General features: G+C 35.7%; 1 protein-coding gene across 1 annotated transcript in view; it reads left to right on the top strand.

Moving 5' to 3' along the window:
- Positions 1-13,697, top strand: part of LOC126252677 (uncharacterized) — a 93,791-nt gene that overhangs the window by 74,197 nt on the left and 5,897 nt on the right. Inside the window, exon 3 of the mRNA XM_049953581.1 lies at positions 2,827-3,032. Coding sequence (XP_049809538.1) covers positions 2,827-3,032 — 206 coding nt within the window. The remainder of the gene's footprint in view (positions 1-2,826; positions 3,033-13,697) is intronic.

Below are 13,697 nucleotides of genomic sequence, written 5' to 3'. Positions count from 1 at the left end.
GATTCTTTGAGGACACTGATCACTATTTAATCTGCAGTGAAATTGGTATTGTGAGGTCGAAAGTGCAGGAGGTCAGGTCCATATGTAAGAGGATAAGAGTGGAGAAACTTCAGGATAAGGAAATCAGGCACAAGTACATAACAGTGATCTCAGAAAGGTAGCAGTTAGTTGAATGTAGTCAATTACAGTCATTGGAAAAGGAATGGACAAGGTACAGGGACACAGTGCCAGAAGTGGCTAAAGAATGTCTTGTAACAGTAGTGTGTAAAGGTAGGATGAAGCAAACAGCTTGGTGGAATGACACAGTCAAGGGAGCCTGTAAAAGGAAAAAGAAGGCGTATCAAAAATGGCTACATACTAGAACTCAGGTAGCCAGAGAAAGTTATGTTGAAGAAAGAAACAAAGCCAAACAGATAATTGCAGCATCCAAGAAGAAATCTTGGGAAGAATTTGGAAACAGGTTGGAGACTTTGGGTCAAGCTGCTGGAAAACCATTCTGGAGCGTGATTAACAGTCTTCGAAAGGGAGGTAAGAAGGAAATGACAAGTATTTTGGACAGGTCAGGAAAACTGCTGGTGAATCCTGTTGATGCCTTGGTCAGATGGAGGGAATATTTTGAAGAGTTGCTCGATGTAGGTGAAAATACGATCAGTAATGTTTCAGATTTCGATGTACAATGGGATAGGAATGATGATGGAAATAGGATCACATTTGAGGAAGCGGAGAAAATAGTCAATAGATTGCAGTGCAATAAAGCGGCTGGGGCGGATGAAATTAAGTCGGAACTCATCAAATACAGTGGAATGTCAGGTCTTAAATGGCTACACAGGATAATTGAAATGGCGTGGGAGTTGGGACAGGTTCCATCAGACAGAACGAAAGCAGTAATCACACAAATCTTTAAACATGGAAACAGAAAAGATTGTAACAACTACAGAGGTATGTCTTTAATCAGTGTTGTGGGTAAAATCTTCTCAGATATTGTTGAAAGGAAAGTGCAGGTATTAGTTGAGGACAAATTGGATGAAAATCAGCGTGGGTTTAGGCCTCTTAGAGGTTGTCAGGACCAGGTCTCTAGCTTACGGCAAATTATGGAGAAGTGTTACGAGAGGAACAGGGAATTATATCAGGTTCCTAGGAGGAAGTTATTGTCTGTTCTACAAGATTATGGAATAGGAGGCAAACTTTTGCAAGCAATTAAAGGTCTTTACATAGATAGTCAGGCAGCAGTTAGAGTTGACGGTAAATTGAGTTCATGGTTCAGAGTAGTTTCAGGGGTAAGACAAGGCTGCAACCTGTCTCCACTGTTGTTTATATTATTTATGGATCATATCTTGAAAACAATAGACTGGCTGAGTGAGATTAAGTTATGTGAACACAAAATAAGCAGTCTCACATATGCGGATGACTTAGTTGTTAGATCAGAAATGTAAGGACTATGGCATGAAGATTAGCATCTCCAAAACGAAAGTAATGTCAGTGGGAAAGAGATTTAAACGGATTGAGTGCCAAATAGGAGGAACAAAGTTAGAACAGGTGGATGGTTTCAAGTACTTAGGATGCATATTCTCACAGGATGGCAACATAGTGAAAGAACTGGAAGTGAGGTGTAGCAAAGCTAATACAGTGAGCACTCAGCTATGATCTACTCTCTTCTGCAAGAAGGAAGTCAGTACCAAGACTAAGTTATCTGTGCACTGTTCAATCTTTCGACCAACTTTGTTGTATGGGAGTGAAAGCTGGGTGGATTCAGGTTACCTTATCAATAAGGTTGAGGTTACGGATATGAAAGTAGCTAGGATGATTGCAGGTACTAGTAGATGGGAACAATGGCAGGAGGGTGTCCACAATGAGGAAATCAAAGAAAAACTGGGAATGAACTCTATAGATGTAGCAGTCAAGGTGAACAGGCTTAGATGGTGGGGTCATGTTACACGCATGGGAGAAGCAAGGTTACCCAAGAGACTCATGAGTTCAGCAGTAGAGGGTAGGAGGAGTCGGGGTAGACCAGGAAGGTACCTGGATTCGTTTAAGAATGATTTTGAAGTACTAGGCTTAACATCTGAAGAGGCACCAATGTTAGCACTGAATAGGGGATCATGGAGGAATTTTATAAGGGGGACTATGCTCCAGACTGAACGCTGAAAGGCATAATCAGTCTTAAATGATGATGATGATGTTACTTTCCTATTATGAATCTCAAAGAATCAGTTAAATAAATGTTTTACTAAATAATGTAATTTTTTAGCTGATTTATTTCATACCACAAATATAACTGTGGTTTTTGTTACTATGACTTAAAATATTTGTACAAATTATTACTATGACTTGTCCATATCAATGTGTAATAGCAGAGCAAAATTTCTAAGATCAATAAAAATCTAATCAAATCAGATCTCATTAATGACAGGCAACCTGTGCTGTTTATTAATGTTAACTGTCCATACTTTATTTATACTTAAAAAATTAATATTATTAATAAGTAGATGAAATGCCACTGTTCTGAAAAAGTTGCGCTTAGAGCAACATAGAACGAATCATAATTTATTACTTTGAACTTATTTATGTAACACAATCAACGTTTTGTTATTCAGTATGGAGAGTTTCTACACTTAGACAGAAATTTACAACATATTATGAGACACCCATCACTGTTGTTCAACAAGCAGACAAAATTTAGTGCAACTTTTGGCTCATATTCATGGAGTTTTATCTGTACTGCTTCCAGGGATGAGAAAGATATCACTGTAACCCTTTTATATTTTAAGCTGTAATTATGTTTTACTGCTTTTAAGCTTGTATTCTGATTCCAATATTAATTTTCAGATCCATTTTTTTGCTCTTCCTGCGGGCGTTCCTACTCAGCAAAATGTAGCCTGTCCAGACATCAACGATTCGAGTGTGATGTTATTCCTCAATTTGTTTGCACCTTATGTACTAAGAAATTCAAGCACAGGCATCATCTACTCAGGCATATAACTTTTTATCACAAGTATCAGGGGTCTGATATTTACAGTTTGGTGGTGAAAACAGTTAAGTAACTTTACAGTGTTTTTATGTAATTTTTAGTTTCAAAACTACAACCCATAATGAAATTTAAAAAATTATCAGGTTACTAAGAAAATAGTAATTATACCAGCTGTAATGGTGTTACTAACAGAACATTAACATCCTGCACAGACTTGACAAGATTACCCTCAAGCTATCTTTGTAATCTATCAATGAATCAGGGCATATTTCTTTGCAGACTAAAATATGCTGTAATAACACCCATCTACAAATCTTGAGATAAGCAAACCATTTCTAATTACAAACTTGTATCAATCCTTCCAATAATTTTAAAAGTGTGTCAAGAAGTGACTCATTTAACTAGGCAGAGCTAGTTAACTGCTACTCAGTTTGGATTTTGTAAATGATTCTCCACAGAGAATGTGATACAAGACTTCATTAATGAGTTGTTAGTGGAGCTAAATGGGAAAAACTGTTCTGATGGTATGTCTGTGACCTTGTCAAAGCCTTTGATTGTGTGGATCACAAAATTTTAGCTGGCAAACTGAAGTATTATGGCATTAATGGACCCCTGTTGCATTGGTGTAATCCAGCTTCCATAAAAGAAACCAGAGCGTCTGATTAAAAGGCTGTGTCTCAGGAATAAATCTAACCTCATAGTTGGGGAACATAATGTGGAATGTCACAAGGATTGGTTTTAGGTCCACTCTCATTTCTAACTTACAGAAATGATCTTTCAATAACTTTAAAGGGTAGTTTAAAAGCTGTAATGTTTCCTAATGACACAAGCAAACTAATCAAGGGTCCAAACTCAACCTCAGCAGACACAGCTTTGATGATAGAAAAAAACAGCTACAAGTTATTTTTTTCATACAGTTTGAGTCTTAATTTCAAAAGGACTGATATTACACAGTATCAAACAATAAATTATGACCTGTTAGCACCATAAGAAGACTTTAATGGTCATACACTGAATAATACACAATGTGTACAATTCCCTGGAGTCCATCTGAATAACAAGTTAAAATGGTGTCAACACATAAATAACATAATCAAGCAGCTCATTTCAGCATGTTATGTACCAAGAAGCATTTGTAATTGTGTTGACCTAATAACAAGAGTGTTGGCTTTGTTTTGCATTTATCACTCCCTGTTTTACAGAATTATCTTCTGGAGCAGTGCACCTAAAATAAAGAAAGTGTTTATTCGGCAGAAGTGAAAAATGAGGTTATTGTGTAAAGTAGAAAACTGTACATCTTGCAAAAGCCTTTTTAAACATCTTGAAATTCTTAAGTCACTACTAAGTACATTTACACCTTAATGGTTTTGGTTTGTGATAGTAAAAGTCAGTTTCCATTGAATTGTGATATACACAGTCACAATACAAGACACAAAAATAATTTTCACTTATAATTGGCTGCTTTCTCCAGGGTTCAAAATGGAATATGTATTCTGTCTGTAAAATCTTCAACATGCTCTTGTCTAACATAAAGTAAGAAATTGGAAATCCCTACCAGTTCAAAAGAGAATTAATAACATACCTCATGAGCCACTCTTTTCACAAAGTATTTTCATAACTAGATTCAGGGCTTAAAATGTTCTGCGGTCTACTAGGCAAGCAGCAGTGTTTGTTTAAAAGCTGTATGACAAGTAGTAATGTACTTTAAATAGGACTCAATATTTACACATATAATGAAATATTTTCTTTGGAAAATACCATTGTAATCAAGTAAATATTGAGCTACTAACAGCAGATGTACAACAGCTATATAGTAAAACTGAGAAGGCAGCAGTTTATTTTTCTAGGTATCAGATTTATTATTACTTTACATAATTAGGGTGGATTTAGATGGCTTAAGCATGAATATAACTAAGCAAAACAATGATATTTTGTTCTTTATACAGTATATATTTTAAGTTTTTATGATTGCCTTGTCTTACGTTAATGTGTACCTTCACTTACTCCACATTGTATTGTATTGTATTGTATTTTTATTGATCCAGGCAATCATAGTATTGTACAGCTGTACATATGATATTGGATAGGTCAAAAGAGCTATTTACAGTAATTTTTACAAATTGATGTTTACATTATTTTGTAGCAAGGAAATTATCTATCTTCAACAAAACAGTTAATACAAATCAAAGAGATGTAAGGTTTTACATACGATATTGGATAGGTCAAGGGAACATATTTGCAGGTAATATTTAATAAATTGATTTTACATTATTTTGCAATGAGGAAGTTAGCTATCTTTAACAAAACAGTAAATGCAAATGTTGTATGGTAAAATACAAACAGCCAATACAAATGTAATAGTAAAGTAGTCCAGTGTATTTCATAGACATGCACAGTATATAATTTTCAGACCTAATTGAACATTTATCATATTTTTTACATTTTTAACCCCTTTCAAAAAAATGATCAGCTGCATAAAAGCAATGGTCCACGAGATATTTTTTTAACTTATGTGTGAAGGCTCTTGGGTTCTTTGTTGCTTTGATTTCATTGGGTAAATTATTATACATTTTCATCCCAACATTTAAAACACTTTTTTGGTAGCAGGTAGTTCTGGACTGAATCATATGTAGGTCAGATTGCTGCCTTGTTGCATAGTTATGAATATCTCCATTGAATTTTAGTGTGCAGTCATTGTTTAACAGGTATGACTTGACAAATGAGACGATATTATAAATGTAGGCAGAGGGCAGTGTCATAATGCCATTTGTTTTGAAATGTTGTCTGCATGATTAATTATGTCTTAGATTACATATTATGCGTATTGCCATTTTTTGCATTTTGAAAATATATCTACCTCCAGGTGAGTTCCCCCAAAATATGATTCCATACTGTAATGTAGAATGGAAGTAAGCATAATATACATGTATGAGAACAGATTTTGTGACTGATTTTTCTGAGTATCCTTAAAATGTAGCACACAGTTGAGAGCTTTTCTGAGATATAATTTGTGTGTGTCTCCCACTTAAGATTTTCTGCAAGCCATATGCCAAGAAACTTGACAGAGTCCACACACATAAGCTCTTGGTTATTTAGAATCACATCAGGCATTTCTTGTTTTTGGGATGAGAGTCTGAAGTTGATGTACGTTGTTTTCTGTATGTTTATAATCAGTTTGTTCTCGTTGAACCATTTGCTGAGTGACGACATAAGCGGTTTAATTTTTTGGTTGTGGTCCTCTGTATCAGTACCCGTTATTAGAATACTTGTGTCATCGGCAAATAGTGTGGTATGTCCTGTAGCAAGCTTTGTGCTTATGTCATCAATGTATAGCAGAAACAGTATGGGTCCCAGGATTGAGCCTTGTGGCACACCATATCTAATAGGCATTGTGTCAGAGGAGTGGACAGTAGATTGATGGGTGGTTGTATTCTTTTTTTCAAAATTAATTTCAACTTTTTGAAATCTGTTTGACAGGTAAGATTCTAACCATTTGTTTGCAATTCCTCTTATACCTTTATTTGCTAACTTCTTAAGGAGTATGGTATGGTCAATTACATCAAACGCTTTGGATAAATCTAAAAAGATACCAGTAGTGATTTCCTTATTATCCAGTGCTTTTAAGGTTTCGTTGAGATACTCATAAATAGCTGTGGTAGTTGTCTTTTGCTTTCTAAAACCATGCTGGTGTTTCGTCACTAAGGATAGTTTATTAGTAAAGTCTTCCAATCTGGTGTAAAATAATTTTTCAAATATTTTTGAGAATGAGCTGAGTTGTGCTATGGGCCGGTAATTGGCTACATCATTTTTAGAGCCCTTTTTGTGAAGTGGGGTAATTTTAGAAGTCTTTAGTAGGTCAGGGAAAACTCCATTTGTAAAGGATGCATTTATTATGTGGGTTAGGGGTTCTACAATGGATTCTCCACATTTCTTTACAATTAAATCAGGAATATTGTCACTACCACTGGAGTACTTATTCTTTAGTCCTTTTATAACTGTAAGTACATCCTTGAAGGTTCTCCTTCTTCATGATATCTGTGCACCATGATGAATGAATGAATGACTGAATGAAGGGAAAGAAGTGTGCAATAAGAGTATTTTGTAAAGTTGATAACTGAACATCTTCCAGAAGCCTTTAGAGATACCTGAATTCTTATACATAGTTGGAAATACATACACTTTCTAATGCTACAAGGTTTGGAAAAATGAATAGTAGGATTTCAGTTATATACTACAGCACCCCACTTATGCCTGTGGGAAATAAGTATGCTCATACTGTGTTAAAGAAGGACTGCCATTTGTAATTATGGCCTTGTGGAGTTCACAGCATCAACCATTCACTGCTGAGGCATATTTCAAAAATAATGTGTCTTCCATCGCAGTTCAGATACTCTTTCATCACCATTTTCAGTTGAAATGACATAATTAAGTCCCAGATCACTGCGTGATTGTGTGGTGGGTGCAAGTCAGGACTGCTGTATCTTGTGCAAAGAAGAAAAGTCCAGGGAGATGAAGGACACAACAGACTGCAGAATGAGTGGAGGAGGCAGGTCAAGCACTCATCCAAAATCCTCACCTTTCTTCTGCCAGATGAGCCTTACTGCTAACAGTATTAACAATGACATGTGGTTCCAATGTGATGGGGCAACATGTCATGTGGCCTTCCAGCCCACAAACATCTTCCAGTTTCACATTCCTGGTCAATTAATTTCCAGATTTGGGGCATTCATTGGCCAGCACAGTTGCCCAATGTGACTGTCCCTAATTTATTGTGGGGAAGAATAAAATGTATGCCACACATCCTCATGGTGTGGTTGAACTCAATGGAAGGATACATACAGCTGTGGAGGGAATCCCATTGAACACGCTGAGTGATTGAAGCTTTTGTTCACTACCTGGAGGAAAGTGCAGAACATAATGTTGACCATCTGTATGGTGCTATATTCAAAACCAATTAAAGGATGTATGTGATGCAATGGTGGTTTGATAAGTCTTGTAAAAAAGCGAGAAAATATGTTTGTTTCATAAACAACTTGGCTTACTTCTCAACATAGTCTCCTTTGAGAGATATACAGTTGGTCCAGCAATCCTCCAGCTTTTTTATCCAATCATAAAAATAGATTCTGTCAGACTGCAAAGTACTCATTGACTGCAACTATTATTTCCTCATTTGATAAAAATTTGTTCCCAGAAAGCCAAATTTTCATGCTAGCAAACAGGAAGAAGTCACTTGGGGTTACGTCTGGTAAATAGAGTGGATGAGGAACCAAGTCAGAACCCAAGCATGTACTTTTGCCATTGTTGTCACTGATGTGCAGGATGGTGCATTATTCTTGTGAAACAGCACTTTTTTGCATGCCAAGCTTGGTCTTTTTTCAGCCTATGCAAGTTTCAGATGATCCAAAAATGAAGCATAATAGGCTCCAGTAATGGTTCTGCCTTTTTCCAAGTAATCTATGATGGTTATTCCTTAGGAATCCCAAAAACCAGCGACCATCGTCATACCAGCTGACAAAATGGTCTTCGCCTTCTTCGGTGCACTTTCACCAGTCTTTGTCCATTGTTTGGACTGCTGTTTTGACTCTGCTGTGTAATGATGGATCCAGGTTTCATCAACAGTCACAAATCGGTGCAAAATGTCTTGCATATTGCCATTAACAATCGCCATACTTCTGTTGAAATTTTGTGCCAGATACGCTTTTGGTTGACAGTGAGCAATTGCAGCATCCACCTTGCACACAACTTCTTCATAGCCAATTCTCTGTGCAGGATATTATACAGACACTCAGTTGACATGCCTACAGTCTCAGCAATCTCAAAAATTTTTATTCAGTAGTCTTGCATTACCTTATCATGGATTTTGTCAACAGTTTCTGTTGTGTGACCTCAATTGAACAGCTGGAACACAATTTGTCTTTGGTGCTCGTCATACCATGTTTAGATTCATTAATCTAAAAGTAAATGTTCTTCAATGATGATTCAGGGTCTCTATGAAGGTTATTCAATTCTGTTTTTGTTTGTACAACAGTCCAACTTTTCAAATGATAATGTTTAGTTGCAGCATGAAACTCGCTTTTCTCCATTTTAAATTGCAGTCAATACATTGACCAGTTCAGATGGCTGCCAACAATGAACTGTGCACTGTTGAAATTATTTATACAATCCTTGGAATAACCAAGCATATCAAGTATGAAGGTGCAACAAAAATGTTCTGTTCTTTCGTGAAAATTTATCAGACTTATAAACTGCCCTTGTATATAATGTCATATATTTTTCTTTGTTTTCCCTGTGTGTTTAAATAAATTTATCAGTTTGTTTCAAAATTTTGCTCTTTTTGTTTCCTATTATTTATTGCATTGGACCCTTTTATGTGTAGATAGCAAGAACAGTGAATTTAGGACAAACTCTGCCATTCACAACAACAAAATTAGAAGTAAAAATAGTTTTCTAATTTGAATGTATTTTTTATTTGAATTTATTTATTCATCCAGTAAATCTCTACAGATTGTCAGATGTCATTTGCATGACACACACACACACACACACACACACACACACACACACACACTGGGTTACATATGGCTTCAACATTTATTTTAGTAGTACAATAAATTCATTATATTTGATCTTGCTTTTTTGCATGATGCATTTCTCTTAGGCTATGCATCACTCTCTAGGGTACATCATGGACTTGTATACTGCGCAAAAGTCTGTAACGGGTTGCTGGTGTATGTCGGTCAATAAATTGAAAATCCCCAGCTATTGAAAAACAAAGTAAAATAAAACATCATTAGCCATTCCTACAGCAAAGGACTTGGAAGAGCAGTTGAACAGAATGGACAGTGTCTTGAAAGGAGAATATAAGGTGAACATCAACAAAAGCAAAACGAGGATAATGGAATGTAGTCGAATTAAGCCGGGTGATGCTGAGGGAATTAGATTAGGAAATGAGACATTTAAAGTAGTAAAGGAATTTTGCTATTTGTGGAGCAAAATAACTGATGATGGTCTAAGTAGAGAGGATATAAAATGTAGACTGGCAGAGGCAAGGAAAGCATTTCTGAAGAATAGAAATTTGTTAACATCGAGTATAGATTTAAGTGTCAGAAAGTCGTTTCTGAAAGTATTTGTATGGAGTGTAGCCATGTATGGAAGTGAAACATGGACGATAAATAGTTTGGACAAGAAGAGAATAGAAGCTTTCGAAATGTGGTGCTACAGAAGAATGCTGAAGATTAGATGGGTAGATCACATAACTAATGAGGATGTATTGAATAGAATTGAGGAGAAGAGGAGTTTGTGGCACAACTTGACTAGGAGAAGGGATCGGTTGGTAGGACATGTTCTGAGGCATCGAGGGATCAGCAATTTAGTATTGGAGGGTAGCATGGAGGGTAAAAATCGTAGAGGGAGACCAAGAGATGAATACACTAAACAGATTCAGAAGGATGTAGATTGCAGTAGGTACTGGGAGATGAAGAAGCTTGCTCAGGATAGAGTGGCATGGAGAGCTGCATCAAACCAGTCTCAGGACTGAAGACCACAACAGCAACAAACAACAACATCATACATCAATAAGTTCAGTCATATGTAAAGAGTAATTGTAGGAACCATCTAGCCTCAATCTACATTTGTACACTCTCCTTGAGTATGTACACACACAGTCACAATGACCAAGGGTACCCAAAACAGAGTTAAGTATGAGTTTGCTCACAACAAAAATTCCAATGTGATGCAATAATGCAGTACTCAGAATAATTTCAGGTAATCAGAGACATAAATAGCTTTGAATGATAGCATAATCGAGTAGCTTTAGGACCAAAATCAGTGTATGAAATCAGAAATGTATGCATCTTGTTATACAGTCTATACTCGTAAATGTCTTCCACACTATTTGCCAATGTCTCATACAGATTAACCTATGTACATAGACGCCTAGAAGATTCATTTACAATTGATAAAAAAAATGCACACTGAGTGTTGAAATAAGAAAATTCATTGAAATGTATGGCTGCTAACCTAATAGTGCTTAATTTTATCAGATTCTGAGAATTATTTACAACTCGATTCATAGAATGCACTCTTGAACTTTTTAAGTTCACATAACAGATCACCAGTCACAGAACATCAACCTTTCACAGCATTATTTAAAGTTACATAATGTATTGGGAAGTTAGTCCCCCTGCTTGAAAAACATATTTTTATGTGGAATAATGCTGTCCATAGCAGTGATGATTTTTCTAAACAAATAGTTGCATGAATTCTTCATACAGGATAATTTCTTGGCTAGCAATTTACAAATTTCAGTCACAAACTGATGTAATTGACAGATGCTTGAGTACATTACCCAGCATGTATGATCTCTTGTAAGTCAACTGGACTAGCAAAGGTGTACCCATACAGGAGTGTGGGAGTGGATCCACCCGCATCTTTCAGTTTCCTCCCTAGATTTCTCATCACATACTCCAATGATAGGTTACTTCCTGTCTAACTTTCATATCAAATTCTGAAACATTGTTTTGTGTACGAAGTATGCTGCTCAATACCCCCCTGGCATCACATGGCATATGTTTTGCCTATCTATATTGGAAAAATAAGTATACAGGGTTTATGTAAGAATGGTTTAAAAACTGTTCACACATGAAACTTTAATAAGTATACAGGGTTTATGTAAGAATGGTTTAAAAACTGTTCACACATGAAACTTTAATAAACAGAGCTAAATGCGATGAAAAAATGAACTAGTAAGTTGATATACACAGATATACTAAGATACTATTCCTAATTTTTATGGTACATATGAATAAAACAAGTCTTAACTTAGTTTACCACAATACCCGTGACTTTACCCAAAAGAGTTCTGTGCAGAGCACATAGGAATAATAATAATATTTAACACTAATACTTTGAGATAAGAAAATTTAGTTCTAGATATTAAACGACATTGTCCCATTTCAAAATTGTAAAAGGATCTACTCATTTAGTCACATGGCATATATGTATCAAATTCTAAAGCACAAACCTAATACAAAACAGAATTATATAGTTGTATGAAATCGGCAAATATAGTGTGGCATAGATTTAAACTCAGTCAATACATAATACAGAATTTCAAAAATCACGTGATCTTACATACTACATTCCTGACAAACAAAACAGAATTATATAAGTGTATGAACCTGGAGATATAGTGTATATTTTCTTCCAGACTGTGGGTCACTGTGCATCAGTGTATAAAGGTCTTGTCTTCTACATTAAAAGTTAACAGTACCTGAGTTTTTACCAATTTGCTTTGCTTACCAGTAGCTCCTCTTATCTTTACACAGGCAATGGACATTTCCATAAAATTCTTACTATACTTGATCTTGTCTCTAAATTGTTCAGATGTACCACAAATCAGGCTACCTGTATCAATCAGTTACCTTCCCACTGATAAATCTTAATTTTAATGTAAGGACACCCAAAATCTGAAACATTCTCTCTGTTGTCAGACACTTCGTGCAAAAGATCACTTTCAGTTTCATCAAATGCTACATCCACTCTGTCTTCATAAGGTTTTATTAATTTTACAGGTATCATAGCATTACTTTGATTAGTCACATTTTCAGGTAAAAATTGAACACAATGAATAGATTCCATGGCATAACTAACATCACTTGTTATAGAAGGAGCACAAAACACATTACTGTCAAAATTATACTTCCTACTTAGATCCTCTTTCACTTCATTCCACCAATTAGGAAACAAATTCTGACTAACCACAGCTAACATATTCCAGAATGCATCTTTATATATGTTATCATCAATCTAGTCCCAAGGAAACTTCAAGAAGTTTTCACCTGTTTGCTCCAGGCTCACAGGTACCTCACCTTTACTGTTTGGATCATTACTGTGCATGACATTAAAGAAAAACTGCTTTGACTGGACTGGTATTCCATGACTTTTGCTTGCAACATCACATACATTAATAACGTTACCTGTACTGTCAACATCATTTACAAATAACTCTGAAACTTCATTATTCTTAAACACCATAAATACCTGATACTCGTCATCATCATATTCCTCCAAATTTACTTCATCTACAACATCACTAACAATACAAGTCTCATCTCCATCAAAGTCACTCACCTCACCTACATTCATTTGCAATAAGCCACCAGTCTCAGACTTACCAACCTCAGTTATTTCATAGCTATCATCCACATCAAATATACCATCTAGTTCAGATCCAATACAGTCATCATCTGATTTACATACATCAACAACACTGTTTTCCAACCAAGAGAAGAAATCATTGGTACATTCTACATCAAAATTCCCACTACTCTCACATTCTGGTTTGTGATTAGCACCTACATCACCATAATTAAAGGTAGTTTCCCAAAACTTAAATGAGAACTCTGATAGTCCCTTTGTTCAATTTCAGATACATGTGCCATATCACTAACACTGTTATTATTTTAATATATTAAAAAACTAAAAACCCGTCTTGATTGCGAAAAAAGTACCTAGTGTTAACCCAGGTTTCAGCGTAGATAACTACACCTTCTTCAGAATGGCAATAAAACCCACAAGTGCCTAAGAAGACCTTTGTCAATGATTAAAAGAACACCATAGCTATACATTTATAAACAAAAAAGAAAAGGAAACTCAAACAGTACATATGTACAAATTCAAAACCACTACTTAACTTAGTAGTGTACACTTCACCTCACACTGGCCTATG

Source organism: Schistocerca nitens, chromosome 4 (assembly GCF_023898315.1).
Source record: "Schistocerca nitens isolate TAMUIC-IGC-003100 chromosome 4, iqSchNite1.1, whole genome shotgun sequence".
Lineage (NCBI taxonomy): Eukaryota > Metazoa > Arthropoda > Insecta > Orthoptera > Acrididae > Schistocerca > Schistocerca nitens.
This window is presented reverse-complemented; position numbering and strand designations above follow the sequence as displayed.